Raw genomic sequence first — 25,019 nt, 5'->3', positions numbered from 1 at the left:
AAAATAGTAATATCAAATTTCAGTTTTATAAACGCCCTCTTACATCCCATTTTACATACATGATTGTTACATTTAGACACTACATTAATACGATTTATTTCCAGTTATTTTAGTTTCTCAAACGACTAGATGTAGAGTATTTTAAAACAATATTATTATAAATGTTATCATTATTATGTTGTAAATTTGTTCATGTAAGGTTACTGTATAAGAAACTTTTTAATGCTTCGGAATTAAAATTATTGGTAAACTATTTAGAAATTTCCGGCGTAATGCCACCAACTACCCACAGAGATTTCTTAGTTTGATGACGTCATTCGACGTCCCTGGATACTGATTAAAACACAATTTATTTGACTTAAATCAAACAATAACATACCTTGTAAATTTTACTAATGTGAATAGTAAATCAACTGTAAAATATCAAAAATAAGAAGTTAAAGCAATTAATCTTACCATATTACGGTATGTCAATTTTATGACTGCTTTGTTCTAAGTAAAATAATGCAACATTTAGCTTTATTGTATGAATAACTATTGATTTGATATGCCCATATGCCCTAAGGATTGAAGTAAGTAATAAGTAGATTTAGCTTGAAAAATGAGATACTATTGTAATTTGTTATCTCCGACGTCAGCGTACAGTAGGTCTATTTGTAGCAATGGTTTAATTTCCGAAATAATAATTTTGAAATGTAACAATCATCCCGATATAAAAAAACGTTAATTTCGCATTTTTTGGTTCGGATATTTACAGTAATAATAATTAAAGTGAGATTGTCAATTAACCCAATTATCATCAATTTATCAATTGGAAAATCATGATAAAATCAACCAATGCTGTATACTTTTGCTCGTACCAATTAATAGACAACTTGATTGATACAAGATTTGCCTAATCTTTGATATATGTTTTAGCCAATGCCATTTCACTAATCTTTAATTATATTTGACAATGATTTTCTATCATTAACGATTATTATGAAATTTTGTTCTTATTGCGTACATTGTTTCACCAATACAATTATAATCTATCAACAAGTACGGTATGGAGAGAAACAAACGATATGAACAGTGTATAATAAATCAATAAATAGTAATATAACTTTGTTAATTCTTAATTAAGAAAGTTAAAATCTCATAATGTCATATCTCGTATTTCAATCCCATCAAGGGTCACAGACCAATCGCTGGTAAACCATTACTTTATTTACGGTATCTCATACATCCAACAGCGAGTAACCCGCCAATTACAGGATGGATAAACTACTTTATAATGTATTGTACTTATAAAGTCAGTCTCATTTGAGGCATACAGAGTGGAGTTGAAAGAGTTGTAAGTTACAACCCATGACACTAGTTCAGTATTGAACCCCGGACCTTGGGTTGGAAGGCAAGCACATTAACCACCAAGCTACAGTTCCATTTCCTTCCTTTAGCCCGATGATAATGTACTTCCTACTGGATAGGTCGTGAAAAGTGACAATGATCATCGTAATTGTAGTTTTCACTTATTATTATGGCTTAATGTCCAGAAAATTATTAAAAAGTAGGTAAATATCCTACTCACAGTAATAACGTAATTCACCTACTGCGTAACAAGTATACTTGATAATTGTTTTTTTGAAATCCATAATGTGGAAATAAAGCACGCGCCCTCACAAATATAACATTTTGTATCTAATCACCACCTGTCATTGCTATAACTGTAGCTGTGGCAACAGAATCCAACACATCATTGGCCGTCGACACCATTGACTTCTCTTTCTGTTGGAAGATGTTAAACGGTTACATTTATAATATGGGCAATCAATTTCATCAAGAACAGAGTTCCGGACGTTGAGAAATGAGAAATTTCACATTGCGTCTAAATCAATACTGCAATTAAGACATAGAACTGATGTTCTTTTCATTGTAAACATCCTGCCGCCAAGGAAAATAAAATTCAATAACTTTTTAAGATTCTGTATTTCTATACTTGGTAATAATCGTCGTTATTCGTCATTTCTCTTAACTTTCCCTTTTATGTTAAATCCAATGTATATTTATCATCATGGATGTCACAGTTAGTTTTTATCACCGATGCTTGCTGCTATTTTAAAACTAGAGGCGATTAAGAGACGGACCATTCTCTTTTTTTCTATAGTTATAAATGGCCGAATTATTTATCTGTCGTCATAATTCCATGTAGTCTATAGTCTATAACTAAGCAACCCCGTCATAATTTACAAAACGGGTTGGTGCAAAGTTATTAAAGAATGTAGTTACAGGTTGTAAATACGATATGTTTAACCTCAGGCAGTATGCTAACCATTACCCTAATTTCAGATAGCATACAGAGCACATAGAGTTTTGTATCGTTTGCATATACCCACATTAATAATTTACCTTCTAAACAGATTGTTCGAGTTATGCACAATATTATACAAGAACAAACGCCAGATGATATATTATGAACCGTCGTACCACGAGATGAGATAGTCTTCGAAAGTATAAATTCCGCCTCAAAATAGATCTGATTATCATCATGTCCAAGCCTGCTTTCATACTATGTCTTTGTATTATTTCACCCACAGAGTGTAGTATATAGTGGAACAAACAGCTCTTAATTTTAGACTGAAATTTATCCGAGGAGAAGATAATTATACTGTAGTAGTACAAGGCATGATTAGATATATTTGCTAAATGTAACTTACTGATTTCTTTTCGTCTTTCTTGTCATTACGTATCCGTTCCAGTTCTGGTAGTAGCGCTGCACGATTCACGAACACGTGTTGATTGCGCATCAGGGTAATAGCAACGAACCATCGGTTCCGTGCTACCTTGCTTCGACTTTGAGTACTTGATAGACGAACCGCTCCATAGTTGGTTTCTTTTACAAAAAAAAGTATAATAAAATATAGTATAGTAACATATGCTATCACGCTTTATGCGTTTTCCATTTCTTTTTTAATATTGGAAGTGGCAATGTGTTCTTTTTAATATTTATGTATCAGAATCAGAAATTCTCATAAGGTGGGGTCCTTCGGCTGCAGCAGTACGGCCTACATATATCCCCTACTATTTTCGAAGTGTGGAAGAGTAATATTCTTTAAGGTGCACATGGGCCATGTTGCACAAGGAAGGGATCAACGACTTAACGTCTCATCCGAAAGACGGTATGCTATCTACATGTATTCAAACCCACCAATGCAGTTATAACACATGGAGTAAGGACCAAAGGAAATCTATTGTCTGTCGCGTTTTAGCGAACACAGCTTACTTAATAAATTGAACAACAATACCGTCTTTAGAAACTATAGACTCCCATCGTTTACTTCTTGTTGAACTCCACAAAAGATGGCAGAATGTAACCAAAACCGGATGAGTGTGGGAAACTTCAAGATTTAAAAATCCAAAATATGCTTTGTATCCTGCGATCGAAAAACAAATAGTTGAAATATAAGGAATAATTTAAATAGGCGGACAGTGAACACGCAGATGTTTCGCGAAAAGTAGATTTGAGAACATTATGTAAAACCATACGATAGTGTTTCTTATCTTTATCTTGAAATGTCAAAAGAAGTGGTTTTCAATCAAAACTTCAAACATTGTAAATGCATTTGATTCGATTTAGGCTTATATCTAGTAATTTTCCTATTATTTATCATATTGCAATAACAAATATACAAGCAGCTTCCTTATGAATTGAACATATTATAATGTACATTTACACCAGGTGGTCACATCCGCCAATATAAATTATTTAAAAACATAATTATAATATAACTTTATGTTACCTGAATCCCACAGTTCAAACCCTCTCATAAGAACACATCGATCAATACGTCCAATAAAAATTGCGCCGAAGATTACGCTTTTAATTATCCGTAAAAGACACGAGACGAGGCCAGTGATGACGTGAAAGAAGAACAACGTGTATGTAGCTACGTGGAACCAACGCCTTTAGGTGAAAATTATAAATATTATATATTAATACATTCATTAAAGGTTTTAAATTTCATTGTATTAGGATATAAATACTTGTCATTATAATGAATTAATCATTTGTGTGAAAATTAAAAATTAATACAAATTCAGCTTTAGGGGAATGAAAACAGTTTTTCCCTTCAATTTGAATAATAAGACTATACATTTCTTGTACTGAAGTCTTGATTATATCGGAACTGATTTATAACAATGAATACATTAATAAGACTTTATTTGTATTTATTATTATATTTCGGAAGTTGGAACAGCGTATTTACGTTCTCTTACAGCTGAATTGGAATTTCGAATAATTTATCATGAAATAAATTAATCAACTAAGCCTAAGTGGATTTCATTTTTTTTATTGGTTGATATGAATAGTTATTATGACCCTGTCATTATAATCTTAATATCTTGTATGGAAATGGTAACGCTTATGACGTCAATGTAAATGGTACAAGTTGCGTACATGTAAGTAAATCGGACATCACTATGTCGGTATGTAAACACACGTATAACTCCAAATACAAAATAACAGTAAGAATTTTTTTTATTTATATAAGATGACACTAAATTCATTAATACTAATAATAACATATCAGAGAGAAAAAGTCATGAGATATTATCAATATGTCTTAAAGATATCAGTGATTTTAACTGATTAAATAAAATAATAATTGCATACCTGTTATCAAGACCCAATACCTTTCCCTTTTCTTGTAGACAACAATATTTTATTGCAAATACTTGTCCGTAGAAAAACGCATATCCGATAACTAATGTTAGCCTATAAAAAATAAGACACATTTTTTATCATTATGAATTTGTTTTCTATAACGAATACAATCATGGTATTCAAACATAATCCTGATTACTTTTTCTTAATTACAATGCCTCTGGTCCGAACGCCTCAAAACAGATTAAACTCAGTGATTGTACTTACCAATAATCTCGCATAAGAGTTAGTACGATAGTATCGTAACCATCCCGGATTGGTAGTATTATTGTGAAGAATACAAGAAATACAAAGGCCCAAGCAGTGATTTGAAAAATTAAAAACTCTTGGAGAAAAAAAAGATTTAATTAAAAGTTTTAATTACGTTTCATGTAATTGTGTTTGCTGCAATAATTTAACAAAATCTAATGACGTAATGTTATCAGTCAACATACATGAATGACAGCTTTTACCTAATTACAAAAGAAAATCAGCGATATGGTTTCGATCTCTTTATGATTTTAATGATCAATCTATTCTATTCATTACGTAATGTATTATATTGTATTAATTAACGTTTTCAGTGTGACGTCGTTGTTTCGCTACTGAGAGGGCGCCCAATTCAAAGCTTGCTTGCTGTGGCGTCCCCTTTCCACTTATATATTCCTTTTCTTGCATTATATTAATTATGTTCATTATCGGTTGTATATTTATTATGTCACTATGTATATTGCTCTATTATTTGTCGAAATAAATATATTTTTTACTATTATTATTACTTTATGTAATGTGTGAATAGATGAACATTACAGAACCACAAACACTTACCCCATAGCGTGTATCCGATTTGGTATCCCGAATAGCGCATACTAGCAACCTACAAAACAGATGAATCAGCAATCTATAAAACGTGTATAGTAGTATTGAATACAGTTAACACTAAACAACATTAATATAAAAATAATGTCATTTCATTTTGCAAATATTGGTAAGGTATGTCAAAAAATCAGATCGGCTCTATCGCTTCCATCGTATATTTCCGATTCCATAATTTAATCAACTCAATTAGAAATGGATCTACTTGCAAGTTATTAAACAATTAGATTAATTGGAAAATAGTTCAAAATTATGTAACATTTACTGTATTATAAATCAAGTTTATTTAGCAGGCCTAAGTGGGTATTTATATGACTATTGTGGCTCTCTACATGTGGATAACTTATATATATTAATTAGTTCCAAAACATTAATAATTACACATGATCCTTGTAGTTAGATTGCTCATTGGGTAGTTATTTGATTTTATTTATCTTAATTAAGTTGTAAGAACACGTGCTATTCTCAGTAAAGATTTGTTTTCAGCTGCAAAGTGTCTGGTTTGTAAGAAGTTAGACAATAATTCATCGTGATTTTCAAAATATCTTTAAATAATCATATCACCATTTTATAGGAGTAAACGCAGATATAAATTGTACAGTCCATGCAACTCGCAACACAAACATAATTACAGAAATTGACTCAGTCCTTGAAATTGCCTAAAATCACCCGATTCTCACTAGCTTGATAGTGTAGACAGTGCTTAAGAACAATATTGATTATATTTTTTTAAACAAAGCGCCTAAATTTGCATCTGAACGTGTATCATTCTGCGGTGGCAGTTTGCCTATATCGTACTATAAAATCTTAAATTGTTGAAAATATAGTTGTTTTTTTTTGTTGCTATTCTTCACACATAACAGTTCATAAGGAAAACAATGTCCGTAAAGACGTCAATTTATATGTGTGCTGATGTTGTTACTAGCATGTAAGTCTAATTGAGAGTAACAGCTATTTGTGTTTCAATTATTAGTTTTGTCCGTAACGAATACATCATGCTTAAACTGACCATAGGCATTTCCGTACAAGTACGTCAATGGTTGCATACTAATTAAATTTGTGACTTTGAGTATGTTCGAAGAAACGGCAAAGATTAAAAAATACCCTCACACATTGGTAAACAGTTATGGCCCGAAGAAGTAACGTAAGAAGTACCAAATTCCTGACTGATCTTTCTTTACTATTATTATTTTTTACTGTTCAAGAGTTATAGCAATATCTTTATTATAGATAAAAATGTATTTTTATAAACTGAAGTTCAACGGATGTATACTTAAGCTTTGTAGAAGATATTTTCATTCTCCCCGTTTGCCAAGACAAATTGGAAAGTATGTGGATAATCTGTCAATAAAATACTGGATGTAAAATATTCTGGTTGTCTAAAATGATAAACAATTTATTTGCCAACTTTTAAATAAACAAAAAGAAACTAATTCATTAAACAATTGACTTACTACAATAGATGGGTTTGAAAATTCTTGAGGGAACGATGATCTGTCACCTTTATATAACAACCGTGAATTCCGTCTAGAAAATGTAATTACATTCAATATATTATTATTAAAATCAGCGAGTGAGTGGCCGAGCGGTTGAGACAGTGAAATACGTTGTCATAACATCGTCGGCAAGGGTTTCGAGCCTCACTCGCGCAAGTCTTCTTGCATAATGACTATAAACCGTAGGTCCAGTGTACACATATTGCTCATGTGCACTATAAAGAACCTAGTGACGAGTAGGAGTAGGGGTTGTACACACAGCCACTGTCACAAAACTCATATATATATATATATATATATATATAAACACAACAGGCATAGAAATAAATTCCAAACCGCCCGGTGATACACTGAAAATTATTTAATTAATTTTTGAAACGATAAAGATGAGATGAGATATATATATATATATATATACTCTTTAAGGCATCCTGTAATTGGCGATATCGCTGTTGATGTATGTGAAATAAAATAAAATAAAAAATCAGGAAAAGGTCACGAAGGCCGTCTATATGCAATGTATTAATGGCGATAATAACGATACTAATGATGTTAATGGTTTTTTGATAGCGGTAGGAAGGATTTTTAAGTAAAAACATCCACACAGATGATTACAATATCAATAGCTAGATAATTTTAGTTTTGTTTTCAGGTAAGTCAAGCATAATCAGTGTGAACTTTATGTGGAATTAGGTGAACACTATTTGATGCGCGACGTTTGGCAGATGAAGTTGACATTACTAATTAACTAAATTGAAATTTATATGGCAGGATTTAAATACATAGTGATGATTTGCATTATATATTATGGTAAACATGTCAAAATGAACAAGATTATGTTATTGTTTTAATTAAATGAAATAAAAAATACGTTTATAGAACAGTTCGTCTATCGAATGGTTATATGGAAATCCAAACGTACAGTGAATAACTAACCTGTATACAACGAGACTATGAACTAGAGAGAGCATTCCTATAGTGTACGATATCCAACTTGTTACGTAAAACGAATCTACATGAGTAAAGATGTTAACATTAAGTTTGCAAGTAATGGTACTGTATGTTTGACATACATCGGCAACCAACTACACATCATGATATGCATGCGGTAATCAATCAGCTCCGTTGCCATCTCGTCAGCGTGTGTTCTTAAAAAGTGTGTTGTAGTGTTAACATTGTGATTGCAATGAGTACATCAACATAACTGTTCATACATAGAACGTACAATAGTTGGTTTTTTGAACTATAGATTTATGGAATTATCCCACATTCTTAAAAAGTAATATGAACATTTTCGGAAATTAGAGACAATGATACAATTCACATGATTTATTGAATAATAATTAAAATCAATAATAACAGTATGTTCTTGTATTAATTCTAATTAATTATAATAATCACAAAACGTAACACTAACCGGAAAGATGTAATTCCGAAAAATCAGTAACGTTAACGTTAAATCGTAAATGTCAGATGGTCGTGAAACGTTCGGCAATGCGTTAGTAGATTTAAGAGTATCACCGAGTTTAACATTTTATATCGTTTATTAACAACCTTATAACTGTACTGAGATATTGTGTATTAAAAGTATATTAAAACAGCTAGCCTCGTATCTAAATGACTTGCGATAGTCAGTTGGACTCTACCTACTGACAGCTGCAGAATCGGATGAATTTTCTGATCGAGCGTCTTTTATTAAAGTGGTGCTATAATACTTCTTTTAGTTTTAACAGAAAAGAAATTCAAAAATGTACTCTCATTTATGTAAATTTGAGTCATTTTTTTCTTCTTCGAGAACAATCTTCGAAAAAAAAGTCATTTTACAATAGAGAAACTACTACTCGCATTGCAACAAATTGTAAGTCAACCTATCTTGTAAAGTTACGAAAGATTTCATTCACAGCTTTATTTAGAGAAAATGACATACCTGAAGCAACTTGGAAGAGTTCTTTGGCATAGTTGTAATCATCTGTAATATTTCCATCAGGACGTGATAAGTCCTCTTCCGGTATATACGTATCGTTGAACAGTGTTTTAAATAGTTCATCCAACGCTTCTTTCACAGCATAGGTATATAAAATACCAACCTATTAATTGAATTGAATAAAAAGTGATCAGGAGGATAATTCGTGCTAAGAGTGATTGTTATCACCGATCTATACAATGCAATTGATCATTCATATGAATGACTGGTTGTCTAAACTACATATGATTTAGAAATGCAGTTTTTGTGTCATCTTGTATTAGGCCTACCCATTTCTATAATAAATTGTGTTTTTTTAATGTCAGTATGTTTAAGATACCTATACTGTATAAATTAAGCATATGCCTACATTTAAACAAACATTAATTTCGGGCTCAAAAAATACTAGAAAATGTAACATACCTGGTGGAGCGTTAAAACAGATAAGACAAATGTACAGATAAATCGTGTTGAATATCTGAAATCTAAAAAGCAGTTTAAAGTAAGTAATAAGGAACATTCAATTAAAAATAATTCGTATTACACCTTCACGTAATATGAAATCGTACACATGAACGTACATCACTTGTGACAGGAATAGCAAAATTATACACATCGTGAACTAAAAATGGCGTAAATAAAAAAAGAGTTCGGTACATTTTTAGGATGTAAATTTATATTATGATATAGAAAATTATGAGGAAATTCATAACCATAGGGCTATATAATACAAAATATTTACAACAATTATATTTCTTCTAACATCCTAAGGGTTTTAACTTTACCTGCGAAAGGTTGACGTTAAAAGGGGCGACATTCAATGACGTGACTTTGAAAAGGAGTGACTTTGAAAAGGAGTGACTTTGAAAAGGAGTGACTTGACTAGCATCCATCATATCATAGGTGGTTGATACTATAGATAGTATAGATCCATTATGACCAATTATATGGTAAATCATGATATGAAGCAGTATGCTAAGAAGAGTAAAGACAAATTGTACTCACGAGGTATGTTCTTGTATATTTTGGATATATATTTCCGACATTTTCCGACATCTTCCCTGATAACAACATTAACAAAGGTAACATAAACAAGCATAACGTATATTGTAATTTTGAAATAATTTAACATAGTACAACTCATACCAATTGGAATACACCTATGAACGAACAGTTTCGGATGCGTTGCGATACAGGTACATACTTTAAAGACAAAAATTATAAGATAGCTTACCGGCGCGGCGCCTTTAAAATTAACGTATACCTAACCGTCTGAATAATGTACTTTTATATCTCAAATTACCCCTCACTTACCCCCACACTCCTAACCCAGAAAAAAAGTAGAAAACTTTATTTTTTCAGTTTAACTGTGCCCACTTAACAAAATAAGCATTATGTACCTATAACGCCACCGGCAGTGCGACGCACTTAATTTAGTAAATGGTACTTTCTACTGGTTGGGTAAATTATAACGTAAGGATAGAAGCTGGTATTTACTCCGCGGATACAATGTTTTTGTCCATGAGCTATGATCGATACAATTACTTACTTGTTCAATGTCTTGGATTCTTAAAAACATTTCTTATTTAATATTGTCTTTAGAATAGTATTTAATGTGCGGAAACAATTACAAATACCTTTAAAATTAATGTTTTGTCTTTTGAAACGTGCTATAACAATGAAAATACTCTTCAGCAAAATGCATGCGCCTTTTAAATTTGTAAATTTAATTTTTACATAAAGAAATACAACGTGACTGACGCTGAAGTTTTGTATGCATATTATAAGCTGACTGTTAGGAACACGTGTATTAAAATCAAATGTAATAATTAAACTGTACTTCAATATGGGTACTTCTAAGACAATTAATTAGGTCTAAAAACTCTTACAGATGCCTTGTCACACATTAGATAACAAAATCACAATTATTTCCTTTTTTATATAGTATAAATCTAGGCCTAATTAACTTTCAAATTACAAAATAATCCCGGCTTTCAAGATAAATCAATATCAAGAAAAACACATCATTCCCTCGGATGATATCAAATTGTATAGGCCTAATGCATCTCCAAGCAGGTAGGAAATATTTGTATACTGTATCAATGACTGGCAGCTAATAAAAATGTGGATCCTAAAATGAGGAGTAATTAACTAAAACCTTCATTGTAAACGCAGAATACTTACTCTTTTGGTTTATGAAGAAGAGTCAGAACATACTTATAGTAATGACTTTTAGTAAAAGCGCAGAAGATCGGGTCATTATCCTCCATCTGAAAATAGGTTGTATTTGATAAACTGTAATAACATCGTTTAATAAATGTGTCTTCCAAAGCGATGCGGTCTAAATCAATCTTGTTTTCTAACCGATTAAAACCAAGCGAAAAAAACTAAAAATAACCATGCATGGTTATACCATGGAGCTATAATAGCTCCATGGTTATACAACTCGTACTGTAGTTGGTACATATGGAATAAAACATTCCGTATGCATGTTGGCTCTTCCAAACCAGGTTTGCCATTTGAAGGTTACACCTTCTTCTTTCGAGTGTCTAGAAAACTATTTAATAAACTGGTTTGCTGCGATTGTATCCATAATTACTTTTTTTTGTTTTTTTTTGTTCGTCTATTTAGTATGATTATAATGTATTTATAGTTCCTGATATTTTTAAACGTTTTGTAGAAGTGACAATATTTCAGTTGTTACAATTGATTGATAAATGACAACGGAATAGGATTTTTAATGCTCGATATTCTGTTCTGATAAAATGTTTCAAAAAATAATATTAATTACCATGTCTGCTATTGGAGTAATTGAGCTTCTAGACAACACCACTTTCATTGTCTGTTAAAGCATAATTATAAAGTTATATATTAGTAATATTATTACTATGATGCACCAACAAAGCAAATACAACAGTGCAATTGTATCGATTGTGTCAACGACAATAAAAAAAACAAAGACTAGACAGTGAAACTAAAAATGAAGAATAATTAGATAATAATAAACAATTAACACCGATAACAACAAAGACAAAAACAAATATGTGACAACAACAAATATGAGATTGAAGATTGCAGCGGAAACTATTACTTTAGACGGAGGCGAATCCGATAATAAAATGACGGCTATGACGATAATAGCCAAGAATAAGATGACAGTGACAATAATACTCACGACAAAACCGACGATGACAAATGTGACAAATGCGAAAAGGAAATACGGAGATGGAAACGACGATGACATTGACAAGAACGAAAATGACAAACTGTACGGAGACGAAAACAACCACAATGACGATAATACGCTGAAATCGAAAATGATAGCGACTAAATTGAAAATGGCATGTTGTACGGAGATGAAAAAGACGAAAATGAAAATAATAGCCAAGACACCGATGATGACAGTGACAAGTACGAACATTACAAACTGTACGGAGACGAAAACGACGACAATGACGATAATAGCTACGGTGACAGCTACAATGGTAGCGACAATAGAACGAAAATGACATGTTGTACGGAGATGAAAACGACGACCATGAAGAGATAAGTAGCCACAATAAAATGGAAGATAACAGTGACAAAACGAAAATGAATCATGGATACGGAAACGACGAAAATGAATCTAAAAGCCACGTTGACGGCGGATTTTTTTTAAAATTTATTTTATATTTATTTATTATCATTTTAGTTTCTGTCACTGTCATCATCGGGTTCGTTTTGGCTATTACCTTCATTGTCGTCATTCACGTCAATGTGGGTTATAATTGTTACTATTTTTATGAGTACATTCAACTATATATTCGTAGATTTGAGTGCAACAATCACAAGTGTCTCATATAATATATATTTTTTTAAGTTAAATGTGTTCACTATTTCATTGGTAATTAACTTGATGTAGCACTGTTGTTGACTGACTGGCATTTATGACGTAAGTAATCGTCTGCACTTAAGCGGCTCAATAAAATAAATAAGATTTAATTTAAATAGTAAACAACTAATGAATATTTATGAGTGGTATAGGTTGAAAGATACTCTGGTCTGTTATGTTATTTATTTTTAAATTTACTCTACAGCTCACTATGCCGGTTGGTCGGTCGGTCGGTCAGTAAACACTAACTCAAATTTGAAACGAGACTGCAGTCATGTATATGGCCTTGTTTATACTAGGCAACCTCTTCAGTCAAAGACTGGTGTATTAGTACACCGGTACACCCCCTACTCGTCTCGAAAGATCTACTAGGTTTTTAGTCGTGTGCAACGACAGCTCACTATGTCGGTCGGTTGGTTGGTCAACACTAACTTGAGCACGCGACTGCAGCCATGTAAATGGCCTTGTTTACATGAGCTAGATGTGTACACTGGACGGTGTATAGTCCTTATCCGAGAAGACTCATTCTACCACCAGAACCATGGAGCGAGTGATCCTCGAATGCTTGCTGATGTTATGGCTACGTAATCAATATGGTTCCATTGCTCGGCCACGCACTCACTAACTACATAGTTATCTTTACAGACGGAGAACACCAGCCTCGCGTTGTACAAACTGAACGTGCAATGAACCATCTGAACTTGCAAAGTAGGCCTACTACCTGATGCTCCGAATAATTGTGTAATTTGAACATAATTCCCGCACCGATGCCGCCCTGCCCCTCACCACCCCCGCCCCCCGCCAATAATGATACGCAAACATTTGATATAAACATCGCAATTGATCGCATAAACACCGCAGTCGAATACGAAATGCACTAAAATAATTTTTTTAACATTATTTTATAATCGTATTTGTTATGAAACAATATAACAACCGTTACCATGGCCGTTGACGCACTATTTTATAGACTAAATCATGAAACGCAGGTAAATAAACCGTTAAAATGTATTAATACGAACAATGTGATCGGAAGTTTAAAGTCAAATAAACCGGTGTGTAATTAATTATTGTCGTGCAAATACGTTCTCTGTATTCCAACTAAAATGTCAATATGCTTTACTTGAGAGGAATATTAACGTGAGTAAAATATATGTCCTTCTTGCTTAATGATTTCACAAACCATCACCTCTTTTCCGGAAAATACTATCTAAAGTTGTGATTATATATCATTTTATATTTACATTTAAAACCAGAATTGCCTTTTAATAGTAATTTGGGGAAAAGCAGCAAGACATAGCTTTTAATGTATTGGCTATATCAGTGTCGGGTCATTATAAGGTCGATGTTTTCTTTGGGTCATTTAATCGTACTGAATGTATTAAAATGTCCAAAAGCATACATAAAATGCAATATTTGAACATAAAAACGTGCATACTCACATAATTATGGTAGTATAGCACATTTTCAATATTTCAACCAATAAATGATGGCAATAATTCGCTACAAATTAATCGTTTGCGTGTTTTACAGTAAACTATAATGCCATGATGTTTATTATCAAGTAGACCTACTTCGAAAGATGAACAAAATAACACATATCTAAAAGTAGCTTAAACGGAACTGTCAATAAAAACCTATTAAACACTACTAGATGGGTGCATAAAGTGCATTATAGTCATATACAATTAGTTAGTAGACCTTCATACCCTATTTACTTTATATTTGTATTGACGTAATAAACTCATGAAAAAATGATATTTATTAATTAAAATATCACGTCACGTAATATATTAGCTATCATATTGGTGAATTTTCATTTGTGTAATGTGGTCATTATGTCTATTTTTAGTTAATCTATCCTTGAATTGAAATGAATACATTAATTTGTGCAAAATAATAAGCAATACGTGCATTCTATAAAAAATAACAGATAATTCAATTCAGTTTATTATTTCAAATATCATAAGACCAGAATACCTATGTAACAGCGGCACTGTAACTTACAGTAGATAGACGTAAACTTAATGTTTATGACGTGCGTAAATTTATTCTGTTAAGATCAGGTTAAGGCATAATTGTGACTGGATTTAGTTCGTTTGCAGTTAGAATCTCACTACTGTATCTAGATTTCTCATTATAGGAATATTTTGTTACAGTAATATAATAGTGACAATACATATGATACAGATGAGATACTGTATTACAAATAGTGTAGTGTGTGTGAATATACAGTACTGATAATCTGAGAAGTTTTTATGTATTGTATTTGTAATTGATTTTTGAAGATGTATGATTGAACATTTTATGTGTTTTGGGGAAATTTTTTCTATATTTCGGCTCTCGGTAAATGATTGATCGTCGTGCTTTTTTTTTCTTTCAAAATTGAAGTCAGATTTGAATCTAGTGAAAACAAGACAAACAGCAATACGGGGAAAAAAGAATCTAATTAATTTGAATCACTTATTTTGTGACGCCATTGTTTGACTAGCCACAAACACATGGAAAACACGATTTCCTCCTCCTTCATTTCCCTAGCCCGGCATCATTTCAAGACATCTAGACAGTTAACTAAATCTGTGAAACATTCAAAGAAACATACATACATATACCTCCTTATTGATGACACTGAAGGGAACAAAACTTTTTTCTGTAGCTACTCTTACAAAATGCCACAACTCCAGTTTATTTATGCATATTGTGATCCAACTGATCTCCAAAAACCTTGATGGGATGTTACATACATCAAAAATGTTCTTTCCAAATAGAGACGCATCAATTAATTTCTGAAGTAATACACTAAATGTTTATCAGCCTTCGGACTACTACCCCACAAAACATTGACATATACCACCTTGAAATCACAACTCAACAATTATCAAAGAAGCTTAGTTGACGAAATCTTACGAAGTAACTATAAATCTACTTTGGAAAGTGAACATGAAAATCTATTGGATGTAGCCATCCTGTCGATGTTTCTTTACAAAATGTTCAGACAATTGCCGTACGCAACAATTCTAAACATGCGCATTACCTCCATTCAGTCTATGGCTCATTGCTGATGATCTGAAGCCTAATAAAGAACCATCATCTATCGACGAGATTGTTGTATGCTATTCTGCTTTATCACGTTGAACCACAACTATGGCCATGTGTGACCATTACTTTGTCTATGCCAATTAATGTATTCATTGCGTAACATATTTATATTATACGCCTTATTTCACGAGTGTCCAGAATATAAATAATGCAAATTGGCAGTTTCTGAATAGGCAACACGGATGTATGGAAGATAACAACATGTATATTACAATATATTGGTTAGGTGCGTGCCATACACATTTAATTGTAAACCTATGTGATTATGGGTAAAAGTAAAGAGAAACGCACGAGACGAAATGTCATGTATAATAATATGTTATGCTACCAAAAAAACGTGTCGATTTACCGACCAGAGCGGAGCAGCTGCGTGGTGGACACAAGACCACACACTGGGCCCTACACCAATGTTTCTCTCCAATATAACCATATTATATATAGTAACTGGAGTAAACATTTTTTTTTTTAAATTCAATTATAAATCATGACAGGACAGTAACCCTGGAGAAACATATAAACTTAGCATACTGTTTATTTTGGTGTCTAAATACCTAATACAATCGTAGGTCTTTCTAGATATTACAAAGCGTACAAGTTTTTATTACGTATTAAGGTATTATGATATAATGCAGTAAGTAGTATTTGCGTAAGTCCATATGACATACATATAGTATACAATATACAGTAACAAAATGACTAACTAACCTTTGTTTCTTTATATGAATGATACCAAAGTTGTACGTCTTTGAAAAAACCCCATGCAAATCGAACTAAAAGAATTACATAGCAGGCATACACAGGACCCAGTATTTCTGCGTACAGGTCACCAACAGGCTAAAGCAAATTAAAAATACATACTGATTACTTAGGACTGATAACTGTTGTTTAGACCTAGAGATTCAATTCATTTTAATCCAAAATTCTGTAATCATCCCACACGGGGCAATTCAAATAAAAATGTCTGGATCAAAATAGAGATACATTTATATGTATGCATATTCATCCCGTTGCCTACTTTTCATTGCGGTATGTATATACTTAAAATTACCACGAGTTCTTAGAATTATTATTAATAGTAACAATGATGAAACACATTTACACCGAACAACGACACGTAATCGATTAAAATCCAAACATGCACTTGAATATACTTGAATCACTATATCAAAAGACTACTATAAACTTATTGACGTTGAATGCATTATAGGATTGTTCGTCGGATCGTAAGATGGTCTGAAGTGTTTTAAGATACAAACAGGCTCTCTCGGAATGGAAAACACTACCACACCTTTTCGTTGTAATAGAGTATTTCAATATAATACTTAATATCGTTTTTTGAACCGGTCGGTTGGTCAGTCGGTAAACACTAACTCAAATTTGATCACGCGACTGCAGCCATGTATATGGCCTTGTTTTTCTATAATATAAATTATTAATGTAACCAAATGATCAAATTTCTTTCATTAATGAGAGAGATAATTTTTTAGGAAATTATCAATGTTATATTTATGTTCAAAACAAACTAATAACACCAGAACATCAGATGTCAGACATGTGTAGATCTAGCACATTCAGATTTACTTAATACAGTGTATGTATTTAATGTTTAAAACAATTAAAAGCTACCATTCTATAACTTTATGAAGTATACAATTATTGCTACTAATTACAGCTACTTCCCTCGTATGTGTGGCATGATAGCGTTATGGTAGCGTGGTAGGTCTACCTCAGACCTTACTTTTACTTATCTTAGACCTACCACGAGACAAGTTATATCATCTACGGTATCATTTGCATTTAAATGATTTAAAAGGATGCTTACCCCGGAATCAACTGGACAGTCTACGAAGCGTATAATATAGAAAAATAACCTAAATAGAAAAGAAGATAACCAACTAACAGTAATTGATATAAGACCGGCCATTACACATTAGCATAGATACATTAGGCTTGCCATATGATTGTTTGTTGTCGGCTTACCTCGTTTATTATCATGCTAATTATTGCCTCATTTAAATACAACCTGTGTTATTGATATATAAGTACTCTAGGCGTTGATTTCAGTTCTGATGATGAGAATTGCATTCTCGAAACATGTCACGGTATTTTAAGGCAGTTTGGCTATTCATCAACTGCCTCACAATTTTTATTTTAACTCGAAATGTTGTTTGTATCATACATGATTTATCTAACAAACACATTATTCTAAGTTTAAATTCACAAGAAAAAGAAAGGTTATATATTACTGAAATAGTTTAGGTATAATTAGGCTACCATGAAATATCTCATTTTGAACAATTCTTTTGACGTGATATACTTGATAAAGCTCTGTCTACACTATCAAACTACTTTGACAAAAAAAGTGTGATGTGCCCAAATATGGAAGTGATATGCTTAAATATGGTAGTGCTATGACATCATCATGTCCATATATGGGAACATCACATTTTTTGTCACAAAAGGTTTGTAGGACAGAGCTTTAGAATTGTTCAAACAGGTTCAGTATCTGCTTGACATTCTAAGAAGCTTACCAATTTGCCGTGTAAAAGAAACCAATAAGGTTGCCAAGCAAAGATGCAGGTGTAGATAAACAAAGTAAGAGAGGGTAATATACAATGCATACTTCGATAACGTTTACGAAACAGATTAACACCTGGATTGTACCTAAAATGGATAATAGATAATAACGTGCATTAGGACATGTTATATAACACCTAAATAAACTCCTGTCATTTGATTGGACGATTGTGGGTCACATGGCGTGCATTCATTATTTGTATAATAGTATACATCAGCGTTCTTTCATTTCGTTCGTGAATGGCGAAAACAATGAGATTTTAAATAAAGTTTGATATAATATATGTGAGTTTTCTAGGAAATTTATAGTCTAATGTTTGATTTTCAGGTTTTTACGATATTAGAATTATGTATAACATGATTGAACGCCTTATAACATAAGTTCACCATCAGGTCAATAAAGGTCCATTTCAGTTTACTCATTGTCAGTTTAACCCGTCTCAAGTACGTTAATTAAGATCAATCAAGATGACATTTTTGGACGAGAGAGCTAGTTTTGTTGATGAATATACATTTCAGTAGTAAATTAAATATTTAGTTAAATCTGACAAAGGGTAATTAATTCATTTTCAGTTTAGTTTATTCCACACAACAAAATAATGATATATACATTTCTAATATAATAATAATAATAAACTTTTATTTCGCAAATTCAATGCATATGAATATAACATGGAGTATAAAAAATATAAAATAGTAAAAAATAGTAATAATAAATATTAAATAATATGCTTAATAATAATACATTTGATTGTGCGTGGATTGTAGTTACTAGATTGAAGAGAGATCAGTATTCGGAAATCGGGGGAAGTTGGAGAATAATACATAAAACTTTTTAAACCTATCCTGACTTAGGCTACTGGTACTGCGTCTTTGTTACAGTAGTCCACACCTTGAAACGAAAAGAATTGTTAGAGTATGCGAACAGAACAGTCTGGCGTTGTTGTGATCTTTATCGACTCGTTATAATGACTGTGAAAGATGCCTAATAATGTCATGTCTATACAACGCGTTTGGGATCGATCGATGTGTGTTATTTTAAACTATTCTCGGAAAAGACATATTTATTAGTGTCCTTTTGACCCTAACCTTTTTGAAATTCGGCGAATTCATGTCATTACTAACCTTTTTATTAACCAAGTATTCTCAATGTACTTACAGTAGTATAAAATACACAATTACGTCAGAGTGTTTTCAAAATTACTAAACTTTCTAACGCAAAGCTACTCCGTGACAGTAGTTAAATAAATTGTTATCCCGTTGGAGCAGGCTAGCCGCTGCTTATTTGGGCTCGAATTTAACCTCTATTCGATATACTATATTCTACTTTCTAACATCTGTAGTATTGAGTAACTTTAAGTTTAAGTTTTGTCATAAATAGTTAATTCTTATTACATTTCACTTTGTGTGTACTATTTATAGTATTTGTTATTAAGTATTAGCTAATATCCTTTCACCAGCCAATCGTTTTTTAATGACAGGTAGGCCTAAACGTGTTTGTTCGAACAAATGGTATGTTTAGTGTTTGGAAATGATAATTTATTTGATTTTAACTATTATAATTAATGTTTTATCTTATAGGCTTGCAATTTTTTTCGCATGTGATAATTACCTAATCTGAAGTGTTTAATGCACATTGTCGGCTACAGTTTTTTTTTAGAGTTTTTTTTCCTTTGATTTATTACTGTGATCATGTGGGCGAAATGACTAACTATCAATTAGTTCAGATAATAAACTGTCACTAGATGATAAACTTATAGAATAAAATTCTATATATAGATTGCAGAATGAAATAATGTAGATTGGATAGTGCCAACTTGTTAAGTTACTCTTGAGAACACATTTCTTTCTTTTTGTTTTAAGATATATTTTCTTTTTAGTGAAAGTGAATAGCTTGATTAAAAGTACAAAAATTACCTATTCAAAGTTTGATTGTATTTCTCTTTATTTATCATGCTTTTGAGGACAGTAAAAATAGACAATAAATCATATATATATATAATGTGAAATATATAAAAAGAAAAAAACATATGGGAAAATGAAAATATAACACTTATATGTATATGGTATTATTGTATTGGGAACAAAGAGTACATGTAATAAGAGTTACTGAATTGGTAATGATTTTATTTTTTTTAATGTATTAATGATATTGCATATTATATATGTACATATTTCATCCATGTTTGAATGCCTTTTATAAAGTGTAAGAGGACGTCTTTAATGTGAAATGACATTTAACAAACATAAAGAAAACAAAGAAAAACAGAAAAAGCAATAAAAAACAGGTTTTTCTTGTAAAAAATAACAATGCATATTGAAATGAGAATGATAGGTAATAGTAATGAAGATGACTGAATGTTCTAATGAAGAATGAAAAAAAAATCTCAAAAGTCAAACAAAATCTCACAAAAAAATCAATTATACTGTATTATCTTTCCATAAAAGATAAGTAGTATGAGTCAAAAGAATTATTAATCGAAGAATCGAATTGGACAATATTATAATTTTTATTTTTTTTAAATGACAGTTTGAACTTTATACAAAGCATTCACTTGGGATCAATTCTATCACATTCTCACTGATGTCAAGATCATAAAAACATCATATTCTATGAAATAAGTGACGTTATTACAAATTACAGTAACGGTATATAATGCACTCTTCGAAAGTAGATGGTCATGGTCGTAAATCATTTAATTTATTAACTCTTCCACATTATAATGATTACGTCATCATTCTCTTCAGAAGTTTCATTATTATTATTGATGTGAAGCTGCTATTTGAGTATCTACTAAAATAAGTCCTTTCCATGTAATTAATGATTTTATAATTATAGAGTTTTTTAATTAAAATTGATTTTACCATGTAACTTTCGGTACAAAGGCGTTTTATAATATCTGATTGATTAGTAGAATGAATGTGTATGGACATTAGGACTGCAATGTATCTGGTTGTGTGTATTTATTCAACTATTTAATTAGGTGACCATGTTTTTATTAACTGCTGAAATGCTTGTTAAAGTTGGTGTTTTTAGTTTTGGTGATTTTTTGTTACGTATTGATTTATCTAATAATATGACTGTGAAAACTGTGTGTGATAAACTGCTTTTTAATTCCAAATTGTTTGCCAGCTGGTTTGTCATTATACATCTGTTTAACTATTTTATGTTTAAATACTTCATGTTTTTTTTATATGCATTGAATTTGTGAAATAAAAGTTTATTTATTATATTCTAATTTAAAGATGCCTGAAACGTAATCACAGTCTTTTGGCCTGAATTTGTTTCATTGTGGGAAGCAACAAGAACTAGTGACATTAGGCGTCAAATGTATTCATGTAATGTACATACCTGATAGCATTGACGGAATATCACTGACATCGGGTTGATAGTAGAATGAACCAGTAAAAAGGTCTAAGATACAAGTAGAGGTTACAGCAAACGCACACGCGAATGGAAGGCGATCATCATACGCGTCTACTAAATTTACTGGGCTGAAGAGAAAAAAAAAGTAAGTAAAAGTAGTATTGAAACAATTTATATATTATTAAATAAATTCATCTGGTTCCGAATATAATTAACTGGGAAATATTACTTTAACGTTGAACCAATAAAGACATACACAAGGTATTTATACCAATTGTGTATGTCTTTATTGATTCAACATTAAAGAAGGCCTAATACTTTCCCAGTTAATTTATATATTGTTATCAAACGCATCAATGATGAAAAAGTCAAACAATATAGTACCAAATTATGATGAGGTTAAGACGAGAATTAAAATCAATTAAGATTTGTGTGTGAACAACAAATATAAGAAACTTGTTTTTGTTATTAGTAAAAATTACTTATAGAAGACGTAGTAATCATGTTTTCATTGTTTGACAAAACCCAACTTGTATGTGAACAGCGCATTTTAATGTTAAAACCAATTCTGATAACAATTTGATACCTACAAAGCAATACCCGGTCGTTTGCCACAGCATCCAGGACACATTCGTTTCCTCGGTTGCCAAAATGAGAGAAAGACAATTATCCAGAACTATAAAAGAAGGAGCCATGTAATTGAATAAAACGTGTATAACTTTCTCTAATCAATTTAAGTACCCATTCGTGTCTTTTATGACTGCATTTCTTTTTATAGTAAATTATTAGACACATACTGTCAAATATACAACAGATTGTTGACATGATGACTGTACCTTAGTTATTTTCAACTTAAAAAATCAAACCAAAAAGTTGACCCACAGATTTAGTTATCATTGTATCAGAGTTAATGATGCACGAAAGCCTTGTTCGTATTAATCTAACTGCATTTAACCGGAAAAAAATAATTTTAAAAAGTTTAAATTCTATTTTACAATATGGTTCTGGAATATCAGGAATTGGACTCGATATATATTTCCTTTCATTCATTAAAAGTGAAAAGTAAAAAAAGCTGAGGCGTGCAATAAACATGTACAAATAAGACAGTCAATAGAAACGTTGAAGGAGACAGTAAGCTTGAATGTAACTCCCCTTTAGTCATTCACTAGACATTACTGTAACAAGATTAATGTCAATTGATTAGAAGTGAAGTTACGTAAAGTGATAGGTTTTTGTTTGGCTTAAACAGAAAGAGATGAATAATCGGTACTTATATCATTATAATAGACTTGTTGACGGTCACAAAATACTGTGAACGAGCCAGTTAATTAAACACTAACGAAGACAAAACAATTCATGGAAATAATCAGCTATTAACAATATTGTCTGAATTACCGGTAAAGGCCAATGGAATGTACAATAGATAGTAATATTATCTATTTTATCCTATCGTTCATCTATTTTTATCTTAAATTAGTATAAACTATCGTGTTATAAACTGAATAAGCTTATGAGTGATTTCTGTTCGTTCGCAGACTTTACAAAAATACAGACCAAAGCAAGCAGTTTCTTGTGAAAACATTTCAAAATAATAATTGACTTATACACTACATTTGCTTTATTTGGTGTCCAAACACCTCAAACGCACTATCCATTCAGCCTAACAGTTTTTGAAGAAGAGGAAATCTATATTATTCTTGTCAGGAGACGTAAATAGAAACGTCGCCGTCGGCAGACACGGTACTTGGGGTAGTTTATTGTCACCTGACATGATACCGAATGAGAAACTAGTGCCAAAATAGAAGCACTGAACGATTGAGTAAGCTTAAACATCTTTATAACTTGAAACATTGTTTTATAGATGGAATTCTTGTAAAAAGTGACTACTGTCAGTACTGCTTTATTGAAACTATAATGCTTTCAAAATATAGAATAAAGTAAATAATACTTACTGCCGGTGCTAAATTCCACGCAAGGTAATCAATGAAGTTAAATCTTGGATTATCGCAACCGTATTCACCAGTAGATCTTGAATGTAATAATACACAATATAACCAATTATTTAATTGTCAGTTACACTAATTGTACTGTTTGTATTTTTCACTTTTTATGTCATGTCTGTTTTGTAGCTGTATTTATTATCTTGTCTTGAATTTTATACCCAGGAAACCGCATATCATGTATGTATTTATATGACGATGAATAAAGAATCTTGAATATAAAACAATAGTAGTTTGAATAGCAATTATGAAAAAAACAAAAGTAATATATAATCAATAAGATGATTAAAATAACAACAAATAAAAACTACAATAAATAAATACAATACAACCATCTTTATCGCAACATTATCTGTCATTCTCATCATTTACAACCCTTACTGTAACTAATTGTTGTCACTAACATCGTTAGTGTATTATCATAATGATCTTCATCATCTAAATAATCCTAATATAAGGGAGAGTTGCTATATTCACGTGGATTGACCGGAATTGTACTGTAATGTTTAGTGGGTGGAAGTAAGATGGGTATTTAAGCACCTTGGGGCGAGTATCTTTCCCATTCATTATCACTATTTGAATATAAGAGTTATCACCACAAGCAATACGATCAAGTTAAAATTAATTTTAAATCTTCGGGTTCTTAACTATTTTTAGTGTCATAAGCCAGTACGTTTATCAATTTAGAGAATATTTGATCTTACTGCTTTCCGTTTTACTGAACAATAAGAAAAACACTAAAACAGCATAGCTAAATAAAAGGTTAGCAACGCTTCTCTGGGAAATAAAGTTTTTTGACAATGTCTGAGCCTTGTACACTCATCATACTCATTGATTTCGTTAAACATTATTTCTTGAAAGCAAACATGAGGAAATTACCCAAAAATCCAGGATTGTGTAAACTTCCAAAATTCATCCGACTGCGCATCGTCTGAGTCATACGCACTAAAATAATCCATAAAGTAGTCTCTTTGATCTTCTGTGAGGTTAGCCTCATTGTAATAGTCTCTTAACTCTTCGTGTGTCCACTCATCCGCCCCTGGTGGCAACTGATCAATTACCGTATCATGAAGAGTCATTCTAGAA

General features: G+C 31.6%; 1 protein-coding gene across 1 annotated transcript; it reads right to left on the bottom strand.

The window, feature by feature from the left end:
• Window positions 1–106: 106 nt before the first annotated feature.
• LOC144845699 (stimulated by retinoic acid gene 6 protein-like) lies at window positions 107–25,012 on the bottom strand. Its single transcript, XM_078703127.1, has 21 exons — window positions 24,813–25,012; window positions 23,886–23,961; window positions 22,524–22,609; window positions 21,919–22,061; window positions 18,521–18,653; window positions 17,812–17,860; window positions 16,695–16,823; window positions 11,811–11,861; window positions 11,204–11,289; window positions 10,025–10,080; window positions 9,443–9,504; window positions 8,984–9,143; window positions 7,993–8,068; window positions 7,015–7,087; window positions 5,513–5,561; window positions 4,913–5,030; window positions 4,655–4,756; window positions 3,780–3,943; window positions 3,285–3,413; window positions 2,697–2,872; window positions 107–1,767 (listed from the first exon to the last, which is right to left on the bottom strand). The coding sequence occupies exons 1-21, from the start codon at window positions 25,010–25,012 to the stop codon at window positions 1,681–1,683; spliced, it is 2,205 nt and encodes a 734-aa protein (XP_078559253.1). The 3' UTR covers window positions 107–1,680.
• Window positions 25,013–25,019: the final 7 nt, after the last annotated feature.

This window comes from Antedon bifida, chromosome 6 (genome assembly GCF_963402885.1).
Source record: "Antedon bifida chromosome 6, ecAntBifi1.1, whole genome shotgun sequence".
Classification (NCBI taxonomy): domain Eukaryota; kingdom Metazoa; phylum Echinodermata; class Crinoidea; order Comatulida; family Antedonidae; genus Antedon; species Antedon bifida.
This window is presented reverse-complemented; position numbering and strand designations above follow the sequence as displayed.

What these genes read in the sequence shown, in the direction of transcription:
- LOC144845699 (XM_078703127.1), bottom strand. Translation starts at nt 25,012, where the DNA reads ATGACTCTTCATGATACGGTAATTGATCAGTTGCCACCAGGGGCGGAT. An exon ending in AAACGACCGGGTATTGCTTT is followed by an intron (nt 22,062 to 22,523) that starts GTAGGTATCAAA and finishes TTTTCTCTTCAG; the next exon opens with CCCAGTAAATTTAGTAGACG. An exon ending in ATTCATATAAAGAAACAAAG is followed by an intron (nt 11,862 to 16,694) that starts GTTAGTTAGTCA and finishes ATGCTTTAACAG; the next exon opens with ACAATGAAAGTGGTGTTGTC.